Source organism: Choristoneura fumiferana, chromosome 28 (genome assembly GCF_025370935.1).
Source record: "Choristoneura fumiferana chromosome 28, NRCan_CFum_1, whole genome shotgun sequence".
Taxonomy (NCBI): Eukaryota; Metazoa; Arthropoda; class Insecta; order Lepidoptera; family Tortricidae; genus Choristoneura; species Choristoneura fumiferana.
The window spans coordinates 5467434-5492773 of NC_133499.1; the positions used below are offsets into that span (position 1 = coordinate 5467434).

General features: G+C 39.3%; 1 protein-coding gene across 1 annotated transcript in view; it reads left to right on the forward strand.

The window, feature by feature from the left end:
• MAPk-Ak2 (MAP kinase-activated protein kinase 2) overlaps nucleotides 1-25340 on the forward strand; it is a 27252-nt gene continuing 1912 nt past the window's right edge. The window contains exons 1-6 of the mRNA XM_074109048.1: nucleotides 1-343; nucleotides 17616-17741; nucleotides 18815-18952; nucleotides 19513-19719; nucleotides 21906-22037; nucleotides 23426-23548. Of these exons, the coding sequence (XP_073965149.1) occupies nucleotides 251-343; nucleotides 17616-17741; nucleotides 18815-18952; nucleotides 19513-19719; nucleotides 21906-22037; nucleotides 23426-23548 (819 nt within the window). The 5' untranslated portion in view covers nucleotides 1-250. The remainder of the gene's footprint in view (nucleotides 344-17615; nucleotides 17742-18814; nucleotides 18953-19512; nucleotides 19720-21905; nucleotides 22038-23425; nucleotides 23549-25340) is intronic.

Here is a 25340-nt window from a genome sequence, read left to right on the forward strand (position 1 = left end):
AGACGAGACGAGCGTTTTTTTCTTTGACTTGACCGTAGCTTGACCGCCTCAGTTGCTCAAGTGTTTGTCATCACGACGAAATTAGATAAAAATTTACTACAACACAAAAATTATTAGTAAAGTACGTGTGTGTTCGTAGTGAATAAGTGTAAAACGTTAACAGTGCCGGACAAAAAGTTGTTGAATTTACGGAATCGTGTATGCGTAGTGAATACAAGTTGTGTGTGATTTGTGAAATTAATCTAAAAACATGAGTAACAGTGCTAGGCATCCTAAAACCACGCCAATAACGGACGACTATGATATATCGAACACCGTTCTGGGTCTGGGAATCAACGGAAAGGTAATTTTTCAGCTTTTAACATGTATAAAGTGATAATTCGTAAGTTAGTCTTTTTCTTGTTGTTTATCCTATGACGTAAATGAGTAAATTTAGATTGGTTTTTGCCCGGTTTTTGTACTCGCTCAGTTCGAGTAGATCACTAGTTTCTTATCTTGTTTGAAGAGCATTTTCCTTGATTTTGTTTGTAATTGTGGTACTATGTCCTCTTGACGGTAATGTTACGAAACGATAAATACATGAATCACAATAACCGCAGAAAGAAACTTACGAACGTAACATTACAATAAACACCCATTTTATAATTTTGAGGGTGGATTTTCTATTGAAATTTAAATCAAACGAACTTTTTAAGTACCAGTACACTGTCTAAAACTTTTAAAAGAAAAGAAAATGTGTAAAAGAAAGAATCAGTCTGATCACAGTATAAAATTGTGCAGAAACTTGAAAAATGCTACAAAAATACCCCTGAAGGGATAATAGGAACCTTTTCCCTTAGAAAAATCTTCTCTTTAGAGAAGAGATCTTCATATTGAATGATGTAAAAAATGACCTACAGTCAAAACAGTTTATATTATTTATTTATTTAACTACTAGGAGAATTTGCGCTGTGATAGTTCATCCACCAAAAGTTATATCGTTTTCTAGATTTTTTTACTGTGCTTGCAATGGCAAACTGGCAAAATTGTTCTCAGAGACAAGCCGTATTTAACTAAATTAACTAACTAAACTTTACAAGGAGATCAAAGGACAGAAATGGTTGTTAAACATGGTTGGTCTTTATAACCAGTGTTATTTAAGGGGCTGTTTCACCATCCATTGATTAGTGTCAACTGATGGTTAAATGTGATGCCGTCTTCGTCTTTTCAAACAAAACAAATAGAGACGGCATCACATTTAACCGTCAGTTAACAATAATCAATGGATGGTGAAACGGGCCCTAAATGTACAAGGTTGCTATGGGACTTAATGATTATTTACACCTGATATGTTCTTGTAAACATTTTTTTTTTGTAGGTGTATTATCAAACCTCATTCTGTATCTGTACCCAGCTGTGGAATTTATATAAGCAGGGATAATGACGAAAGTAGAAATGAATGTGCTGAAAATTTTATAATAGAAAAGGACAAAGCAAATGGTGGCTGTATATTTCTATCCCTCATATTATCAACTAGCTTTTGCCCGCGACTTCGTCGCGCGTGGAATAGTAACTTTGGAAAGTGTTTAATTTATTTAGGGTACCTATTCTGCCAATAATAGCACATAGAAACCTCTACGGTTTACTGAAAATAAGCTATTTTAATACATTGCTTTATATCTAAACTATTTTTTTTTGTTCTTCCATTCTTTCTAAAACATTAATATTTTGCAGGTAGCCATATTTTAGCAATACAACATGTACTCGTATTCTACCCTGCCAACACAAAAGGACTAATTCTTCATAGTGAACTCTTGACATCTTATGTCCTTTATTGTAAGTTAGGAGGGTAGGATTATAATTAAGACGTCATTCTTACTAAGCATAGCTACACATTTTTCCGATAAATACACTTATAGCAAATTTGTTTGGAATTCCTTAAGAACTTTCATCCCCATATTTTCAAGTATGAAAAATGTTGAAATGTGAAAAGAGCCGGAACAAATGTTTTTTAGGGTTCCGTACCTCAAAAGGAAAAAAATGGAACCCTTAGACCCTTTATCCCATAAACGCGCGGAGCATGTATCGAGTTGAATTTAAAACCCTAAACTCAGGTCAATAGTCCCGGAAGCTGTAAAAAAAAATCGAATTTCTAAGTTAACGCAACCAATCATAACATCGCGAGGTTTATTTTAGGTTTAATATTTTTTTGCACTCATCGTGAACCAGTTTCACGAAAATCACGCAAGACTGCGAGCGTGTATGCCGAGCGGTGCTCATAGCCCTACTGAGTTAACCCACGCCGGCGTGGGGTGTTTTGATACTTACAGAATCGTACCTATATCGCGGAGTGCGCCGTGCCTGCTATGGGGGGTACCATAAAAAAAAAATAGAATTTTTATTGTACTATTTTGTCGGCATAGTTCACATATATATCCGTGCAAAATTACAGCTTTCTAGCATTGATAGTCCCTGAGCAAAGCCGCGGACGGACAGACAGACAGACCGACATGGCGAAACTAAAAAGGTTCCGTTTTTGCCGTAATTTTCGTTACGTTATTCATTTATTTTTAATTTTTTGTTGTCCTTTTGTCGTTTTTAGGCTTAAAGCTATGAAAATTAAGACCAAAAATCGACAAACATTTTCATTCCGCGTCTGCACAAGGTTATATTGACATATTCCTGTTCCTATTTTTTTTTTGCTGTCTGGTAACATTTCAGCTGTCAATCTTATTCGCCTAATTCTGGATTCGAGTATACGATACAGTAGCTACAGTATCGAAGACATCGCTCGCTACTTAGACGTATCTAAATAACACTTTACTTTATGAATGAACTATGCTAACTACCGTAAGGTTGCTCACCCGTGCTCGTGACCTTACGATTAGCAACGTTTATGCAACAGATAACTGTTGTACATGCTGCTCCTCTGTCTCCAAACTGTACTGTACTATTACAACCACCACACTGCGCTGACGCGTTTCGAACTCAATCAAAGTTCATGCTCAGAACAACAATCGTTCACTATGCACCAGATGTTAGAGTAACAAACCAAAACAATCATTTAAATTTAACATTGCAAATCTCCAATTAGCCTTTATTTTTCTCAAATAACCTACCCACAATTATTATTTTTTACAGACAAACCGTCACTGAAAAACCTTCAAATTGTAACGAACGACTATTGTTAACGGCGTAGAAGCGTGTTCAGATATTTTTGCTCACAAGTTTATGAACTCGACTGTAATATTCGAGCTTACGTGAAAGAGGGCGCACAGAATAGCGCGCCACGCTTATTTCCCGCGCGGTATTCTGTGTGCCCTCTTGTTTTGAGAGGAGGCCTGTGCCCAGCAGCGGGACGTATATAGGCTGGGATGATGATATTCTGTGTGCCCTTTTAGGGTGTAGTTAATGTACGACTTGTTAATTAATGCACGCTTAAATAATGCACGGCCTGATAATCCGTGTTTATGTGCATGAATTATTATGTCGTGCATTATCACCCCGTACCGAACTAGCAGAGAACCAATAATGTAGCCTAAACCGGCCGGGTCCGTTCTGCTCCGACTATATCGATCTCGCTCGCTGCGCTCGCTCGATCCACGGCGAATATTGGATTCAGATTATCACGTCGTACATTATCACTACATACATTACAGCGCGCGCAATATTTTGTACGCCCTGATAATGCGCGACCATGATAATGTACGCCATGATAATCGGATTCCGAGTTGTACGTTATTGTTTCCCCCCTTTCATGTTAGCTCCAATATTACAACCGGCACCGCCTCCGCGCCGCGCCGCACCGCCCCGCCACCGCTCTCGTGTGTTTCAAGCTCACAGTGCAGTGCAGTGTAGTCGCACGCAGTGTCTAACCGGCCTTAGAAACTGAAAAAAAAAACATTGCAAAATGTTATGCAAATTATTCATTAAGTTTGACAAGAACAAGAGAAGTCGGCGGGATGGTACGATACGAACTTTTTCGAATTTCGTAGTAGCCCTGTAACTTTTTAAATAAAGTTTTTTTTTTAAACAGGCTTTAGATTTCATTTTAATCGAGCGACCTTATCAGTCCCACACGGAACTGTCTGTAGCTAGAGAAAAATCGCGACATTCTTTCAACCACTCATAACCCTGTGATTTCATTAATTATTATCGTGATAGGCACACCTACGCTGGTGATAATGACAATGTTAGTGACTCATTGAATATAACTGGTCTTCTGCTCATTACTCTGAATGTTTGACTGTTGACGGACTTTGAGCTAGGCCGTAGGTGACGTTTATGTTTCGTGAATGGTATGTTTTGATTTTTAGGGTTCCGTACCCAAAGGGTGCCAACGGGACCCTATTACTGAAACTCCGCTGTCTGTCTGTCTGTCTGTCCGTCTGTCACAGGGCTCTATCTCTGAAGCCGTAAAAGTTAGACACTTGAAATTTTCACAGATTATGTATTACTGTGGCCGCTATAACAACAAATACTAAAAATAAAATAAAGTTACAAATTAAAGGGGGTCGTCATACAATAAACGTTTCCAAATTTGGAGTTGAAATAAAATATACAAAAAGACTTCAAAAAACCGATCATAATTTGATTGCTTAGTAGCGACATCTCTTGTCTGGGTGAGCGGTTGGTTCCGAAAGAGTGTGACGTCTCTCGATGAGAGCGGAACATAGATGTCGCTAGTGCTGCTGCATAAGTAGCGTAGTAGAAATAAGCAACCTGAGATATGTATGCATAGGAAAAATTCGTGTCTAGATTCCTGTCCAGCGGTGGTGTAGGGGTTATAGCACGCAGCACGGATTGCTGAGGACCTGGGTTCGATTCCCAGCGCTGGTCTCTTTTTCTGGTTTTTCTGTGCATCCATGTCTCAGTTTGTAAAGTACGTTATGTTTTTGTTCAAGCATGGTTCAAGCTAAGGTAACGAACAAAAAATTAACACAAGTCGAACTCTAATTTCAAATAGTTTTTTTTTTCTAATCGATGGCTGTATTTTTAGATAAAAATTATGATTTTGTTCAACCCTGGTGACCAATAATTTCTACGCATGTGACAGTTCCGCTCGCCAATCATCGCTTACGCTTGCCAGCGGACTAAGTTTGCACGATCTCCGTCATACTTTACTCGTCATTACTGACGTCACATAAAAAAATTACGCAACCCGATGGGAATGTGTTGCGGCGGCACGCCACTAATTTTTCAGTTACATTACCGGCGCCGATGTCACTAAATAATAGTAGTACTAAAGTCCGATGTACCATAACAAACATTTGTCACTATACGTCAGGAACAATGAGCCAACTGATTAGATAATTTGTGTGAATATAGTGATAGTGAGTGGTAAAACAGGCGCAGTAGGAAAATTTGTGTATCCACTAGAGGCAGCCTCGGGCCGAGCGGCTGCCTCGCTCCGAGGCCGCGCAAGTGGAGACGCTGCCAAAGGCACGGCTCAGACTGAGGCTCCTTTGAGCACGGCCAAAAAAGCGACAAAATATGGCTCGACTCGCGGTGCTCGGCCTGAGGCTGCTCTAATGGATACGCGGCTTTAGTAATGTCCATATCGGCTCGCATACCTAATTGTTGAAAGTCAGAAGGTAATTTTCTAAATGCATTGTTTGTCATAACTCTTTTTTAGGGTTCCGGAGCCAAAATGGCAAAAACGGAACCCTTATAGTTTCGCCATGTCTGTCTGTCTGTCTGTCCGTGTCCGTCCGCGGCTTTGCTCAGGGACTATCAATGTTAGAAAGCTGTAATTTTGCACCATAGACGTGTAAAGTGGGGGTGATTTTTTTTTCTCATCCAACCCTATAGTGTGGGGTATCGTTGGATAGGTCTTTAAAAACAATTAGGGGTTTGCTAAGACTATTTTTCGATTTAGTGATATGTTTGCGAAATATTCCACTTTAAAGTGAAAATTTTCATAAAAATCGAGCGTCCTCCCCCCTAAAATCTAAACCGGTGGGTTGAAAAAATTTGAAAAAATTCAGGATGGCTATAAGTATATCAAACTTTCAAGTAAAACTATAACGGCTAAGTTTTCTTGACAATTATTAGTAGTTTAAGAGTAAATAGCAGCCTAAGGTATAAAATATACCTTTAGTTTGAAGATTCCGTACAGCGTGGTAATGCTGCCAGCCTTCTGGGCACCTTACCACCTGACAGTGATTTTGGACAACTTTTTTATTTATAATTTTAGTTTGTATGTAGTTTTAGTTACCCTTTATTTTGTTTTATATTATACAGGCATTTCTTCGAATGTAATAATTAATAAATTAATCGATTTAAACTACTATTAAATTAAAATAACTAAAACAAAAAAAAAAGATTTCGTATAAAATAAATAATAAATAAATAAATATCACGGGACAATTCACACCATTTGTCTTAGTCCCAAAGTAAGCTTAGCAAAGCTTGTGTTATGGGTACTAAGCAACGGATAAATATAATTATATAGATAGATACATACTTGAATACATAGTAAACACCCAATACTCGAGAACAAACATTCGTATTTTTCATACAGATATCTGCCCTGACACGGGAATCGAACCCGGGACCTCAAGCTTCGTAGTCGGGTTCTCTAACCACTAGGCCATCTGGTCGTCTAAATACTAGATATACTTAGAAAAATATGACTTAATTTTATCGTAATGGCTACGGAGCCCTATTTTGGGCGTGCCCGACACGCTCTTGGCCGGTTTTCTCTGAATCCAATAAGTATTCAGGATTGTTATAAAACAAACCTAACCTACAGTTTTCTTCATGACAAATAATTATATATATGGGTGTTTTACTATTAAGACGTTTTCACACAATGGACAATTTACATAATTTGACATGTTCTTTTTAGACCATCTGAAGTCGTGGTCTTTATGATTATAGACGATTCGGTACTGAGTGAGCCGATTAATTGATACTTAAATTGAATATAAAGATAAATTCCATGTTGAATTGAATGTCAATTATATTATAGCAACAATAGTCATCGATCATAGCTGTTAAGGTAACAACGGATATATCAATAATAATGACTAGAGAGCGGATTTGAAGTAGCGATTACAAGTTTAAAAATGGATAGGACTAGTGCAAGTAAGTATGTATTTTTCATGTCAACTATATGAACAAAAATTATTTATGATTTATATATTTTTCTTTACTTAAAGTTATTTGCAAGAATAACATTTATTGAATTTAATTATCTATAAGATTGCATTGCGGTAAGTAAGTGTGTAATAAGATAACTGTAAGACCCATGAACAACATGATATCTAATAAATAAATCTATCTATCTATCTATCTTACCAATCGCACTAGTCATATCCATATTAAACTTGTAATCGCTATTTCAAATCCGCTCTCTAATAATGACTGTTATATTTAAAGTCATTGTGAAATAGTGTAAGTAAAGATACGTGATTAAAACGATAAGATACACGTTTTAACTGACGGTGGAGCTAAGAGCAGTTATGAATTTAAGCGCTGTTATCAATAGGATGTAATTTTCAGTGGTCTGATTTTTTGCAATTTACAATGCCATATATATGTACAGTTGAGGTCAAAGATTTCTTTACATTGCCGCTGTCACTTCATGTTTGAACTTTTGTATAAAATTGTCAGAAGGAATACAGTGACAAGGTTCTAAAGTGTTAAGATTTCTCCGACCTCGACCTCGACTGTACACTCGTCTTATTAATATTATAATTCCAAAAGTTTGTGTGTATGTTTGTATATTTATTACTCATTCACGATAAAACAGCAGCGACAAGATGGCTTCTTGCAGGAATGCTCTTGGCCTTGGAAGCTGATTTCTTAGGCCCAGCACACACGGTGAAACGCAACTGCAACGAAACTGTGCCCTTAGTGTAATTTTTAGGTTACATAATACGTCACGATCGCGTTCGCGTTAAAATCTCAATTTGTATAGAAACACGAAGAGCGCCTCTAGCGGAACGTTTGCGATCTTCGTGTTTCCATACAAATTGAGATTTTAACGCGTACGCGATCGTGACGTATTTTGTAACCGTTTTCGCTAAGGTTTACACTAAGGGCACTGCAACTTCTAGTTTCATTTGAGTTTATGCCATAGACTCCTTTGAGAGAACACACATGACGCAACCAGTTTGAAACCGGTTTGAAACGCGTTGCAAATCAGTCGCATTGAAACCGGCGTCCAGGAAACTCATGTTTGCGTTTCATCGGCTTGGCGCCTTTTTCGGTGCAATAAAATGGCTGACGATGAAGATAAAAACATTAAATTTGTTTTGGAAGTTGACTTTTGCTCATACGATAACAATCCATGAATTTTCTATCAGTTTCTTGTAATTCTTTGGCAGCCACAAACATACGGCAGTTGGTATTCTTCTCAATGTAAGGACCACACACTTCTTCGTTTACGCCAACTTCTTTGTCGAAGATACAATAATACAAAGTTGAAATAACCTAACCAGCAAAAAGTTGGAAAATCCCCGACTTTGTCACTTCAAAGTTCAATATCTCAAAAACGGCTGAACCGATTTTGATGAAACATGTCTAAGAACTATTGCTAGAAAATCTGCTTTCAAATAAAAAAAAACCGCATTCAAATCGATCCACCCGCTTAAGAGCTACGGTGCCACAGACAGACAGATAGCGGACAAACTTATAAACACAAACACCCCTCTTTTTGCGTCGTGGGTTAAAATACGTAGTTTTGCGTCGTCGATATCAGACTGTAGACGTCATCAAACGTGAAACAATTGTTTCCTTGAAGTCATTGCCTTGTGATCATTACTTAATCTATGACGAATCCGTGTCAAAGCGTTATTGTGTTGAGTTTCCCAGCTGTGGGAAGTTCCCGTGGGAATTTCCATACGTCTCTGATTGGACCCTTGGGTCAGTGGTGACTTCCTTTAATTAATTAATATGATTATAATTACAGCTTTAAGTAATACAAGTGTAAAGGTCTCTGCCCATTACTCCGTATCATACCATGACCGTAATAGCAACGTGTGAGGCAAAAATATATTCTTTGTATTAAAATATGTGTTGCCAGTGATGACATATGGATCCGAGACGTGGTGCTTTACTTTAGGCCTTATAAATAGGCTCAGAGTTGCTCAGCGAGCTATGGAGAGAGCTATGCTTGGGGTTTCTCTACGGGACCGAATCAGAAATGAAGAGATACGTAGAAGAACAAGGGTCACCGACATAGCCAAGCGAATCAGCTCGTTGAAGTGGCAATGGGCGGGCCATATAGCACGGAGAACGGATGGCCGTTGGGGCCGAAAAGTTCTCGAGTGGAGGCCGCGGATCGGCAAGCGCAGCGTAGGACGTCCACCAACAAGATGGACGGATGACCTGGTTAAAGCCGCAGGTTTACGGTGGATGCAGGCCGCTGCCAACCGAAGCAACTGGAGGTCTGTGGGGGAGGCCTATGTCCAACAGTGGACGTCCTACGGCTGAGATGATGATGATGATGATTAAAAAGTATGAGACTATGCCCACTAGCACGTTTCGTAACCAACCGTTCGCCGTCGCGTCATGTATGCGCTTGATCCGTTCCTGACACGTTCCTTTTGCGGTCATGGCATGATACGGTGTAGTGGGTAGAGACCTAACTGCGATTTCCATACAAAAAAAAAAGTATTGGTATTTTTTTAGACAACCCCAATTTTCCGTGCCGTACAATTCCATAACACGTGACGTGGCCTGCAACCGGGTTTCACTAATCGCTATTCCGCTTGCTGAAACTCGCCGCATGACGTTTGTCGACCGAGTTATCAACTTGCGAGTTTCTCTAGTTGTTAAACCGGCACGTGGTGCTAACCCCGACCCGACTTCGATATATTTAGATCGGAAAACATTAGAGGAAGTATCATCATTTCGGTACCTGGGCAGCGTCATCCGTGACGACAATCGACTCGAGACTGAATTGCAAAGGCGGCTGCGTCTTTTGGGTCGCTTCGTTGTAGAGTTTGGGACTCGCATGACCTCCGCTTGTGTACGAAAACATCTGTGTATAAAGCGATCATTCTGCCAATCTTGCTATATGCCACAGAAACTTGGTGCCTTTATAAAAGTGACATAAAGCGGCTCGATGCCTTTCATATGAAGTGCTTAAATCTATACTTCGCATTAAGTGGCAGGACCGAGTCCCAAACACTGAAATCCTCAGGCGAACCAATCTCAATGGCATTGAGTCTTTGTTGATTTAAGGACAGCTGAGTTGGCGCGGACACCTTGTGCGTATGAAAGATGGTAGACTCCCTAAGGCCGTCTTTTACTCTCAATTAAAAGAAGGAAAGCGGACCCCGGGAGGCCAGTTCTTGCGTTACAGGGACGTCCTAAAGCGCCACCTTACCGCATGTAACATCCCATGCGAGAGTTGGGAAGATCTCGCGAAGCAGAGACTGGAATGGCGCAGCTCTGTAAATAAGGCTGTTGCAAATTTTGAGACGCATCGCTTGGGACACTTGGATGCGAAACGTCTTACTATAAAGACCCGCCCGAGACCTTCCTACACTTACACGTAAAATGATAGTGGTCAATTACATTGCGCGCCCTGTAATAGGACCTTTAAGACTAAGTTTGGCTTTGCCAGCCATATTCGGGCACATAATAAACAAGCCTAAAGGTTCGCCTTTGTCGGACACGACATGGACATCATACCGCCTGCGGGAAGACACCGCACGCTGTATGTCGACCGAGTTATCGACTAAGTTTCACTAGTCGTTATACCAGCAGGGCTACTACGAAACTCTAAACTCGAAGTTCGTGTCGTGCGGTCCCTCTGACACTTGTACTATTTAATACGAGAGCGAGATGGACGTAGTAGCCCTGCAGCTGCGGGAAGGCACCGCACGCTTTATGTCCACCGAGTTATCGACTGAGTTTTACTAGTCGTATACGGCATGCCTGTATATCGACCGAGTTATCGACCTATGAAACTGAACCCTGAGTTCCTCCCTATCCGTTAATACCGCCTGCGGGGAGACACTGCACGCTGTATAAACCAATGAAACTCTTACCCCCTTATTCATAAAACTTAACAAGCCTATGTTAACTAACAAATGCTTTGTCCCTTTCTATCAAATACAAATGTCGAAGTGACAGATAAGGAGAAACGAATTTTAGCGGCATTTTAACTAAAATAGGTTTGATTGTCGTTTATGAATAAGGGGGTTAGCCTTTCAATCCTTGAACCCTACTTTGACTGTATGTAAATAATACACTACAGTCTAAACGGCCTCCGTTCCAACCATGACCAAGCGAAACCGCGACGCAAAACTAAATCGATTAGCATAGTTTAATTTTTTTGTAATTGAGGTTTCATTAACAATGGATGATAAACATTAAAAATTCCAACAGTTACAAGCGTGCCAAGGTTATTTTTCACCTGACTGCCCGAAGGTAGATTAAGTTTATTAATCGTATTTATACTCACATATATACATACATACATATCATCCCAGCCTATATACGTCCCACTGCTGGGCACAGGCCTCCTCTCAGAACAAGAGGGCTTGGGGCATAGTTCCCACGCGGGCCCAGTGCGGATTGGGAACTTCACACACACCATTGAATTGATTCGCAGGTTTGTGCAGGTTTCCTCACGATGTTTTCCTTCACCGCAAAGCTCGTGGTAAATTTCAAATGTAATTCCGCACATGAATTTCGAAAAACTCAGAGGTGCGAGCCGGGGTTTGAACCCACGACCCTCTGCTTGAGAGGCGATAGGTCAAACCATTAGGCCACACGGCATACATACATATATGCGCGGGTATATATATGTAAGTCCATTTCTTTGGTCCTCTATTCAGCGTAACGGGCTGGTTCGAATTTGACATAAGAGGTGTCATTAGATTTGTCATAGGCTCATAGGGGTCATTCAAGTATTACGTAAGCAGAATTTTAGTAATTTTTAACCCCCTCCTCCCTCTTGTCTGCGAAAGTCAGCAAAACCCTCCCCCTCCCTCCTATGCTTACGCAAACATCGGTATATATTTTTAAATCTATTCAGGTTTCATTATTGTTATTGTAAAAAAAAAAATAACGTAACCACCGTCCAGACCATCAAAAATAAGCAAAGCAAATACCCTCCATCCCCCTTCCGGGCTTACGTAATACTTAGCTGTCGGAGCGACAGGGTATACGGGGGTAGGGTACTACGTATAATATTTCAATAGGGCGTCCACAATTAACTTTTATTTGTTACCCATATTGTTACAATTATTTAAAAAAATATATATTTATTATACAACTTATACCCTATATATCATCACTCACAGTTTGGACAAATTTAACGACACCTACCTCATACATACGTATATATTAAAAATAAAAACCGTCCAGACGCATGTAGGTATTTCATTACTTCCATCTATTTGTATAGTCGAGGATGGTGGAACCTTTGTACTACTAATATCATGTTGACATCCCATACATTTGCCAAAGAAATCATAGCGAAATTGATTATGAAAAGGTTCCACACTGGTACAGTCGAATGCAAAAATATGGACATCTAACCCTTGAAGAATATGTACCACAGTATCTTTTTCCGCCGTAATAACATATTTTTGAGTGGTTCTAGTTCGAATAGATACATATTTTTGCACTTCACTGTACGTGGTTCAGTTTCCTCGATTGTACAACATAAACAATATCAATGTATGCCTCTTAATAACAAAATATTCTTATGAAATGGTGTGAATAGCAAGAATCGCGGGGAATTGCGTAAAACAAATATTTACTTAATAAGAATAGTTTGGCCAAGTCTCAGATAAAATATACGGAACTAGCACTAAAGTCTACAAACTTGAGCGCTGGACAAAGCGAAATAAATTTGCCGCCGTACTAAAACTAACCAGACAACAATAACGAAGAAGGTCGCCAGACCGCAAATGTAAAGTTGTTTTCTAGATGGAGGAAAATTGGAGATCGCTCAAAGAAGCGTTGTTTACGCTTGTTAATTATAAATCTTGGAGGTACTGTTCGTCAAAAATGGGCCAAGTTTGAAAGCAGATTTTGTCGCGTAATTCGACTACCTACTTTGAACTCGAAGCTGCCGAGTCTACAGCTCGGAGTAGTTATTGTAGACCTTGCGTGCGAGTTTGTTTTTACCCGACTGCCCGAAGGAGGGTTATGTTTTTCGAGCGTATGTATGTATGTATATGTATGTGAGTATGTATGCCCATTTCTTTGGTCCTCAATGCAGCCTAAACGGCTAGATGGATTTTAACATATGAGGTATCATTGGATTCGTCATAACTGTCGGAGTGACATAGGGTATATAATATTTCAATATGGCGTCTGCGAAAAAAAATATGGCGAAGGAATAAAAAATATATTTTGTATAGTAACAATATGAAATAAATAAAATATCACGGGACAATTCACACCAATTGACCTAGTCCCAAAGTAAGCTTAGCAAAGCTTGTGTTATGGGTACTAAGCAACGGATAAATATAATTATATATATATATTATATTATGGGACACTTTGACACCAATTGACCTAGTCCCAAACTAAGCAAAGCTTGTACTATGGATACTAGGCAACGGATAAACATACTTATATAGATAAATACATACTTATATACATATTAAACATCCAAGACCCGAGAACAACCATTCGTGTTATTCACACAAATATCTGCCCCGGCCGGGAATCGAACCCGGGACCTCAAGCTTCGTAGTCAGGTTCTCTAACCACTAGGCCATCTGGTCGTCTAAAACAATGTCTATTTCTTTGGTCGTCGCTGCAGCTTAAACGGCTAGATGGATTTTAACATATGAGGTATCATTGGATTCGTCATAACTGTCGGAGTGGCATAGGCTATATAATATTTCAATATGGCGTCTGCGGATATGTTTTGTTGAAACGGCTAGACGCATTTTAACATAACCTACATACTCTTATCGTATCATTAGATTCGCTATAACTGTCTGAGTGACATATACTAATATTATAAATACAAAAGTGTGTTTGTGTGTTTGTCCGTCTTTCACGCCGTAACGGAGCGACGGATCGACGTGATTTTTGGCATAGAGAGGAAACAGCGCGCGATAACCCAATACCACGCGGGTGGAGCCGCGGGCAAAAGCTAGTAATAATATAATATTTGAATGTGGCCTCCGAAAATAAAGATGGCGGGTGGGAACCCATCGCCGAGAATTTTAGAGCTGGTTGGGATTTTGAATGGGTCCCGACTGTTGGACTTAACAGTTATTAACAGATTTTTTTTTTTAGTATTAGTATTTTTTTTATTATTTTAAGGCTGTCGGGTTTTTTATGTTTTCTTGACTTGACCTATACTTGACTTGTAAAATCATATGTACTGCTTAAAAAAAACAAAAAGATTAAAAGCGGCGGTCACCCATCCAAGTACTGACCGCGGTCTACGTTGCTTAAGTTCAGTTTTTTGTACCTTCCTTTTTTTATGCCTAAAATGGCTAAAATGGGACTTACAGTATCATTGTGCCTCGCTCTGTTACATATTATGTGAATGTGACATAACATAAACACTAAACACATACTTCAAGAACTTTCCTAGCCACTGCCGCGCGTATGGTTTTTATGATGAGTTACACAGAAACCAACCACTAACTGAATCACCATACAATTTTATTGCGTACAGTAGCGTGGTTAAAATTGACTCGGTCGTAATAACCTGGGCAGCCGAGCTTTGCCAGGCACGTTTCGAGGTTCAGCTATCCGGCAAAAAACGTCATTAAGGCTGCGTTTCCACCAGAGATGTGCGAGGAATGCGTTTGTGATGAACAGTACCACTACCATGAGTTTACAGTGACCGTACTCGATAGCGACGGCGTAAATTATTTGTATGGAGAATTGTACAGTACACTCCGTGAGCTCTTAAAAAAACTTTCGGATTTTAGAAACATTCTTCCCGCCTTAGCCTTCTGAACCTAACCTATATCCGAGTCGCTTCTGCTGCGAACCGTCTTGCTCGCTCGCTTCGTTCGCTCGCACAAATCTTTTCCTGCTATATTTGTTTCGTCTTTGGTATAACGGCAGTTTCGGTATTTTGATTTTCGATATATTGATTGTCGATTATTTTACTTGTAGTGATTATGACTGTTCGGCATTATGAGTTTTCGACCTTTCGAGTGTAGGTATTTTCATCTTCGGGATTGTAGTCTTCGGGTTTTAGGCTGCCGGTCAAATGTACTTTCGGGATTTCAAACTTTCGGTCATATATCCATTCAACGTTTTAATATTCGGCCTTCCGTCCATAGGTCTTGTGAAATTCGGTCTTTCGTTTATCGGTATTAAAATACATACCCGTAGTGAGTGGTACAGAGCCATGAATTTTCGTGGCACTTTTGACCTTTCAGTCATAGTGACTGCTAACTTATCGACTTCCGATATACGTACCTGTATCGATACACAAAATACTAAAGTAGATTAAAAGTAGAGGTAAATAATAAGCGGGCTAATCATTAAAGAGCGATCTATTCCAGTTAACTTTTGAGCAGTCGAAAGTGTGAAATAGACATATGCAATGGAAACCACGTAACAATTTCTAATTAAATAATTTCAATTCAGTTTTTTTTTTTCAATTTCATCTTCAGTCTGTTGTTGTGCTAACAAGAGTGTTCCATTAGTTTCTCTATAAAAGAAACATATGTTCATATTCAATTTAATCAAGGGTCCTTCTTCTTCTTAAAATATGGCTTTTCTGTCCTAATTAATAGGACAATTTCGCCAGTGTCAAAGTAAATTCTCGTTGAGAGGGACGTTGTACGGTGGTTGTAGTTTTTGCAACTTGATAGTAAAATACCTGAAATCACGTGGAGACAACTTGCGCATTAATAAATGTTCGACACGGGAGCAATATAGAATTTTGTGATCACTGTTCACTGTTAAGGTTAATCGCCGCATAAAACACTATCAAAATTATACTTCAACTAGCCAAAGAAACAGAAATTGCAAAATTAGATATTGTCTACATCCGCCATGTTCGAATGCTACAAATCGAATCCTAATCAAAGGTCATCTCATCAGATTAATGGCCAGTACAATCATAACATGATGATAAGTTCACGACAGTCAATTTAAAGTCTAATTTATGGATATCATTCAGGTAGAGTCGATAAGTGAGAAGTCACTATGACAGGTCAAAAGTGGCACGAAAATTCCGGGCTCTGATGATGAACCAATAGAAACGCTTCATTTACCTAGGCTCGCTCAGCGCAGCTCTACTATACGTTATGCCTATCCAATTTATCAAAAGTGTAAACAAACCGATTTAATCAAAATTCTTGTATAAACACCCACTGGATCGAATCAATACCACATTTATCTATAATTCGTGTCTTTCAATATTTATTTTCCATTTTTTTTTCTGCTACCACTTGAACATTTTTATTCACATAAATACAAGAATTTAAGAAAAAATAACCATATGATACTTAACTATAAACTAACTACCTAACTTAAAAACTTAATACCTACTAAATTAAATCTAAAAAACCGGCCAAGAGCGTGTCGAACACGCCCGAAATAGGGTTCCGTAGCCATTACGAAAAAATTAAGTAATATTTTTCTAAGTAAATATTGTACGCCAGCAGGCAGGATATGGCGCTTCTTTATGTATTGCTGTCTGTCAACTTTATTACCCATAACCGCAATAAAGACATTTTGATTTTGATTTTTTTAAGGATTTCGTATTTGAAAAAAAAAAAAACATATATTTTATTTCTCAATTTTAAAGTACATTACGTAAGAATTTACATGGCTAATTAACCTAAAGGTAGGAACTATAGAGTTTAACAGCGGTTCCACACTAGGTCGGGCCTGTATCGTGAGGACCCAGTAATTTGGCATTGAAAAAATCAAACTGTAAGATTTCGCTTTTACAGAGCAGAGATGGCTAGCATGCATAAAAGCACTAAAACTCTCGTACAAGCTATAGTTTAAAAGAAAAATAATGATACTCAGTAGCTTAACTATACGTGTAAGATTGTCGTGAACTTTTTTTTTACTTAGTTATTTTACGCGAGGCGAGCAAGTGTTTTTGCTTGTCTATCGGGATCTCACAAACCATGCGGTCTTGTTTGGCACTTTATCAAAACTAATAACGGTAAAAAAATAACAAAAACCGTAATAACAAAATTGAATAACAAAGTAACAGTTCAAAACATCAAACAATATGAAACACTAGATACAAAGACGCATATTTTAAGGACCTCCGCTCTCGTACTAATTGACAGATGATGCGAGTCAAACGATTTGACAAGATTGTGGAATCGATTCGGTCGATAAGCAAAGTCAAGCTCTATTGAAATAGAGTTCCGTTTTACGCGATGCAAGTTGACGAGATTAAAATTAATCTTATTAGTTTTATAATAAAATATTATATTTTTAATTGATTTGTGTTTATTATTACGAAATATTTTAGTCTATTAGTTTTTTGTTCTTTCAAGATTCAAATACCTATATTTTTTATAAAATATTGGCCTGAAACATTCATGGCGTGGAATCGAAAACAAGCAAATGCACCGTACCCAAGCTAACCGAAAAGTAATAAGCAGTTTGTCCTGTATATCCGTTGACATATTGAACTTTAGACTGAAATGTCGGGGTGTTCCAACTTTTTTTTATGCTGGCTATATTATATGACTCCCCTTTTCCTGCAGGTGGTGGAATGCAGAGAGAAGCGAACCGGCATGAAGAGGGCCCTCAAAGTGTTACATGATAACGTGAAGGCGCGGAGGGAAGTTGAACTGCATTGGCGGGCCAGCGGATGCGTGCACATCGTCGAGGTACGGTCATTGTTTTGGTTTTAACCCCCGACGCAAAAAAGGGGTGTTATAAGTTTGATCGCTGTGTGTCTGTCTGTGGCACCGTAGCTCTTAAACGGGTGGACCGATTTGAATGCGGTTTTTTTTTCATTTGAAATCAGGTTTTCTAGCGATGGTTCTTGGACATGTTTACCTAATCAAAAACGGTTCAGCCGTTTTTGAGATATTGACTTTGAACTGACAAAGTCGGGGGTTTTCCAACTTTCTTCATTTATACTAGTGTTGGCCCGCAACTTCGCACGCGTAAATCATAATGATCCAGCGGTTGAAATGAAATGAGGGCTATCGTTTTTTGTCTCACTAGATGGCGCACTGTTGCGTGAGGTTTTTTTAAAGTATGGGCTTTCAAAGTTGTTATTACGGGCGTGAATACAAAGTTTAGATTAAAATTATTTAATACACCTTTAACCGTAGTATAAAATATCGAGCATGCCACAAGTGTTGCAAAGTCCCCGTTTTGTTCGGAAAAAAAGGAAGGACAAGGTTTCCGAAGACAAAACTGTCTCAAAACACAGACATTCATTGCCCCAGAACGCATATTTGCCATAAATTAATTTCAGATATTGCAAAATATTCACAAAATACTCTAATTATAAATAAACCCGCGTAGCTCACCAAAAACTATGAGATTTTGACATTTCGGAGACCTCACGCTACACTAGCGCCTCTAGCGGCGAATTCATTCGCGATAGCCCTCATTCCGAGATTTGACAATTGGGAATTCCAAAAATTACATCGGGATCTTTATTGACGTTGCATTAAGGTAGACGTCCGAGTAGAGCGGCTCCGGCGTCACTAACGCAGCGACAGTAACGCGACGATAGAGCGATAGTATTATGCAGTACGGAAACGTATGAACTAACGTTCGAACGCAGCGTCACTGTCGCCGCGACAGTGGCGCCGCGTTAGTATCGCCGAGCGATAGCGGCCGTGCCATGTTTGCGCAAGCACTATCAGCAAAGAGTACAGTCTTCAAGAAGCTTGTAAGTATTTAAAATGATTTATAGCAAATTATTTTCGTTATCTTTTCACAGATAATCGACGTGTATGACAACACATACAGCGGCAAGCGCTGTTTACTCGTCGTTATGGAATGTATGGATGGGGGAGAGCTGTTCCAACGTATACAGGACAACAGGGATGGAGCGTTCACCGAGCGGCAAGCGGCAGAAGTAAGTACCGATAGCTCTCCGCCTGGCGGAGCTCCTCTTCCTTTACACATACAGGAAGCCCTGTTTAATCGTCGTTATGGAGTGTATGGATGGTGGAGAGCTGTTCCAACGCATACAGGACAACAGGGATGTAGTGTTTATCGAGCGACAAGCGGCAGAAGTAAGTACAGAGCTTGTGGGCTGATAGTTCCGCCTGGCGGAGCTCCTATTCCTATAAGACAACCCATTCAACGTGACCGGGTCGAAAATTCTCCGTAATGGGTCCTGATTGTTAAAGTTTAAGTTACTTAACAGAGTTCTTGACTGCTAAACTTGTTTTACCCTTTTCATTTTTATAATTATATTTTTTAAGGCAGTCGGTTTTTTTCCGACAATATTCAAAAGTTCAAAATTATTTATTGTCAGAACACACACACGGGCGGTGCTGGAATTACGAACATCGACATTACAGCACTCAGTCTTCGACTTCCGGCTTGTAATAGTAATTCCTTATTTACCGCCCTTAAGACACAATCCGATCTCGAGAAGCCGACCAGCGCTAAAAGCTTACTTGTCCACAGATAATGCACTCCATATGCGTCGCCGTGCGGCACCTCCACGACTCGAACATAGCGCACCGCGACATAAAGCCAGAGAACTTGCTGTACACTGACACAGCGCCGCGGGGGTTGCTCAAACTGACTGATTTTGGTTTCGCCAAGGAGACTCTCAGCGCTCAGGATACTTTGCAGACGCCGTGCTATACGCCTTATTATGTGGCGCCTGAGGTGAGATGAGTTTGTTACTGGACAGAATGTAAATTCGAAAATCAAAGTTCGTATCATACCGTCCCTCTTGCTCTCATGTTTAATAATATACTTAAGCGGGACAGCAAGATACGAAGCCCTTTGCGGCCTACTTGCAGAATAAACGTTTTGAAATTGAAAGTCATTTTTAACCCCCGACGCAAAAAGAGGGGTGTTATAAGTTTGACCGCTATGTGTGTCTGTCTGTCTGTCTGTGCGTCTGTCTATGGCACCGTGGCTCTTAAACGAGTGGACCGATTTGAATGCGGCTTTTTATTTATTTAAAAGCAGGTTTTCTAGCGATGGTTCTTAGACATGTTTCATTAAAATCGGTTCTGCGATTGTGAGCAAAGTCACGCGACATGGCTAGTTTCTAATACAGTAATGGTTTTGCCCAGAAGTTGTCACGATATTGCTTTCTTTTTGCGACCACATCTGGCTAAGTGTAATGGATCGCCTACATTGAATTACTTACCAAATTTGATGGAGACATTATGTTTACGTAAATTTTAAACTAGATTTGTGTAGTAGTTAGAGGAAGTACCGACAGGCACAGGTTCTCCAAATTAGAAATACGTATTTTTAACCCCCGCCGCAAAAAGAGGGGTGTTATAAGTTTAACCGCTATGTTTCTGTCTGTGGCACCGTAGCTCTTAAACGTGTGGACCGATTTGAATGCGGTTTTTTTTTATTTGAAAGCAGGTTTTCTAGCGATGGTTCTTAGACATGTTTCATCAAAATCGGTTCAGCCGTTTTTGAGTATTGAACTTTGAAGTGACAAGTCGGGGGTTTTCCAACTTTTTGTTGGTTAGGTTATTAATTATAAATTAAGTATCTATATATATTTTGAATTGGTGAAATGTACATACAAGAGTAGTGTAGACACGGGGATTTTATGCAAGAAATCTGTCGCAGTGCTGTATTTATCAGATCGTTTTAATTTCCCCATAAAATGTTAATTAATTAACTGTACCAATAAATTTATTCTTATTCTATTCTATTCGGCCGAAGTAAACAACGGAAAAGTCAACGAAAAATGTAAGCCATTAAGTTTTGTTAAAATAAACGTTTTTTTACCTAGGAGGAAAGGAGGGTTATATTTTTCGAGCGTATGTATGTATGCCCATTTCTTTGGTCCTCGCTGCAGCCTAAACGGCTGGACGGATTTTAACATATGAGGTATCATTGGATTCGTAATAACAGTCGGAGTGACATAGGCTATATATCTTTTTTTAATATGGCGTCCCAAAAAATAAATAAGCGGAGGAATGGATTTTTTTTTTGTATTGTAACAATATGGGTATCAAATGAAAACTAGTAAAAAGTCCATTCTAAACATATATAGTTTATAATATTTTTTGTGAAGGTACCATTTTCACAGAAATATCAAAAAAGTATAAAATAAAACATTGAAAAAAATCAAAAAACAAAACTAAAAGGATATAAGTCTAGTGTTCTAGAACTTTGTTAAGTAGCTAATTTAAAGTTCAACAGTCGGGACCCATTTAAATCGTGACCAGCTCAAAAAAATTTTGTAATGGGTCCCGACTCATCATCATCATCCCAGCCTATATACGTCCCACTGCTGGGCACAGGCCTCCTCTCAGAACAAGAGGGCTTGGGCCATAGTTCCCACGCGGGCCCAGTGCGGATTGGGAACTTCGCACGCACCATTGAATCGCTTCGCAGGCTTGTGCAGGTTTCCTCACGATATTTTCCTTCACCGCAAAGCTCGTGGTAAATTTCAAATGTAATTCCGCACATGAATTTCGAAAAACTCAGAGGTGCGAGCCGGGGTTCGAACCCACGACCCTCTGCTTGAGAGGCGATAGGTCAAACCACTAGGCCACCACGGCGGTCCCGACTGTTGAACTTTAAATTAACTACTTAACAGAGTTCTAAATAGACCACTAGACTATAGACTTATTTTCTTCTTTTTCGTTTTTTTAATACAATTTTTTATGCTGGCTGAACTTCATCCTCGTCCAAGCCAATTTCAAGTCCTTCAACTGTTAAGTAAGTAATGGCATGCATCGACTTGAAATACGTACGCAAATGCAGTTCGAATAACAATGCAAACTAATTACAGTCAACAAAAAGTAACCGCAGCAAAAAAATATTGTAGGTATCAAAAAAGATTTTGCTGACGAAATCTTCTTTTTTTTCAGGTTCTCGGTCCAGAGAAATACGACAAGTCGTGCGACATATGGTCGCTGGGTGTCGTCATGTACATACTGCTGTGTGGATTCCCCCCCTTCTACTCCAACCACGGTCTCGCCATATCGCCCGGCATGAAAAAGGTAATTAATAAGTCGTTATCATATCAGCATAGCGTATATATATAGAGGGGGGCCGGGTGGGCCATGACCACCCCAGTATGGTCTAATGCCCACCCCAGGTTGTTGGGCTACCGATTCAAAATTCTATAATACTGATATCTTCACACAAAAATCTAGTACAGGCCTCCCCTAATAACCCTGCAGCTGCAGGACATTGGCGTCCCCCATCTCTTCAACGGATGGCCGCTGTGGCCGAAAAGTTCTGTAATGGAGACCGCGGATCGGCAAGCGCAGCGTAGGACGTCCACCAACGAGGTGGACGGATGATCTGGTTAAAGCCTGGAGTTGTACCCGCGGCTTTGACCAGAGGCCGTATTGTCTAACCTAACGCGCTGACTTTTGGATTAAAAAAATTGTAGTTAGATGTATTTAATAAAAAAACCGGCCAAGTGCGAGTCGGACTCGCGCACCAAGGGTCCCGTACAAATATTTTTATTATAACGCAATCAAAAGACAGCCGTTTATGCTGCAAATTTTCGACACTTGCAATAGGGAATCAAAACCTACAGGGTACTTCGGGCCTAGTTCGTGGGAGCTTCTAACACACCACTGAAGCACAGAATATATAATAGTACTGACGTACAGAATGGCCACGCTCCGCCCCGCACCGGTTCGAGTTACCCCACCCCTCAAGCGCAGATTGCAGGAAAACCGCAGGAAAGCAGTCGGGCGCGCAACGCGATGTATGTCGGTCGCACCGTCGCACGGCACTAAGTTCGGGAGCAATAATTTTGCGAACGAAATGGTGATATACTGTGCATTGTATGGGTGTTTGTCAACAGCCAAAGATAAGAAAAGGAGTTTTTTTTCGATTTCCTAATGTAAATAATAATGCTTTCTAAAAGTATCGCGATTAATACATGAAATAACTAATTATTTAGGTACCGAATAATTCGTTCAAGTTTGTAGTCATATATTTATTGTAATTTAAAATAATAATGCTTAAATACATAGACAGACACATTTTAAGTAGGTTTAAATAAAAATATATGATTAACGATTACATTTATTTACACATCTAAGCCATACCTACATACCCTATAGTACTAGGGTTTTGCGATAGTCAGCCCTGTGTGTCTTACGCACACATTGACGCGTGTACAGACGTCGTCGTGCCTATGTAGATTCAAGAACGCGTATTTTGTATGGCGTGGCCGCCCTGTGACTGAAGTCTCATTTGTGTGCACGTTCCATCACAATATTTTCCTTCACCGTAAAACTCGTGATAAATTCCACAGAAAATTTTCGAAAATCAAGAGCGAGGCCGGGCTTGAACCCACAACCCTCTGCTTATCAGTCCATAGGTAAAACCGCTAGGCCACTTGTATACATAACCTTTCTTTTTTCAGCGCATCCGATTAGGCCAGTACGACTTTCCTGAACCTGAATGGTCGAATGTCTCTTCCGAAGCAAAGAACCTCATCAAAGGAATGCTCTGTGTTGACAGTGGCCAACGTCTTAGCATACACCAGGTATGTTATATTGTTTCGCAGAAAACATTTCATGTAAAGGTTGACCAGAATTGGGATGCACCAAAAAAAATAACCTATAGTTTTTATTTTATTTTTGGAAAGAATAGGATATTTTAAGATACCATTTTTCATTGATTTTGAATTTGGATGAGTATTTCATTTTTTATATTTTTTTTACGAAATACGCTGTATGACGTCACAGTGACAGCCACGTGCCATTGCCTAGAAAAATTCAGGTCGTACATAACATAATCTGTGGCATTACAATTTGACAATAATTCAAGCACGGCTTAGGGTCCTAAATGAACTGTGGCAAATAGATAGATATAGATAGAAAAAGTTTATTTCTGCTAAGAGTTACATTTTTAATTTACATTTGTTGTGCCAAACTACAGAGCAGTTTGTCGGCACTTTAGCTCTTGGTTTATAAAGTTACAAAACACAAGTAACGCTTAACATAGGATAATTAGTATTAAGACTTGCTATGGTTAGTGTTATGTTATGACTTAAGACTATAAAAAGATTTTTTTGTTTTTGTTTTTATACTATTAGAAAAACCAGACATTTTGAATTACAAGCTATGCTAAGATAGTTTTATTTATCTCTCTTCTTTTAGCTTCGATTATTCCTGTTTTTTTAATGGTTTGTTTATATAATTCAGTTTATCACATTTTTGCAATCTGATTTCTGAAAACGCTTCACAAAACCTATTTCTCCAAATGGTTTTCGATTTATTATATGTTGTCAAAAAATGGGACATCCCAATTATAAAAACCTCGCCATATTGCGGAAAACGAATGGAACTAATTTCTTGCACTGGTATCACTAAATTCAAATGTCATCTGTCTATTGCTGTCAAAGTTTAATGTTGTTTACGCGTCGTATTTTAAAGTGTTATTTTGTGTTTTTGTGCGTTATATATAATGTCGAAGATTAACCGAAGCCTTGAAAGAAAAATAATTCACAATATATAAAAGTATTTGTCATAGAATAAGTCTGAGGGATTACAAAATATTCCTTAAAATAACATCACCGTCACTGACACCGTTGTCAATATGACTGGTAGTAAGTGTAAATAATGTTGCAATATAAAACGTAGAAGTGCTGCCCTCGCGTCAGGTCTTTTATATTCGTGGTCAGCCTTTAATATTTGGGTCAATCAACTTCTTAGTGTAGGTTTTGCCAATGGTAACGATTCCTAAGTTACTTATTAAAAGTATCATTTTATTGGGTTCATTTTTAATACAACCTTTTTTTGCTGACTGTACATTTTGTTGACTGTACTTGCATTGTCATCCATACTATATTTCCGTACCAACTTTCAAGTGAAGGCGTCAGTCTTATGGAGACGATCTTGGCCATAACTCCAGGATGTTTGCAGGTGGTAGGACCTTGTTGCAAGGTCCGCCCGGTATTGCTACACCATCTTGCCTCGCTAATCCTGCCGTGAAGCAGCAGTGCTTGCACTGTTGTTGGTTTCGGCGTTGGAGAGTAAGACAGCCGGGTGAAATTACTTGCACGTGAGTATCCATCTTAGACCTCTAGGTTGGCAACGCGTCTGCAATACCCCTGGTATGTTTGCAGATGTTTATGGGCGGTGGTGATCTCTTACCATCAGGAGACCCACTTGCTCGTTTGCCATCCAGTCGAATAAAAAAAAAAAAAAAAAAGGATGTCACTTCCATATTATTGTATTGTCACCAGAGTTACACAAGTATGCCAAATTTCAAGTCAATCTGACTCTAATCTGACCACAGAAAATGGGTCAAATTTAACTTGCAAGATTTGACTC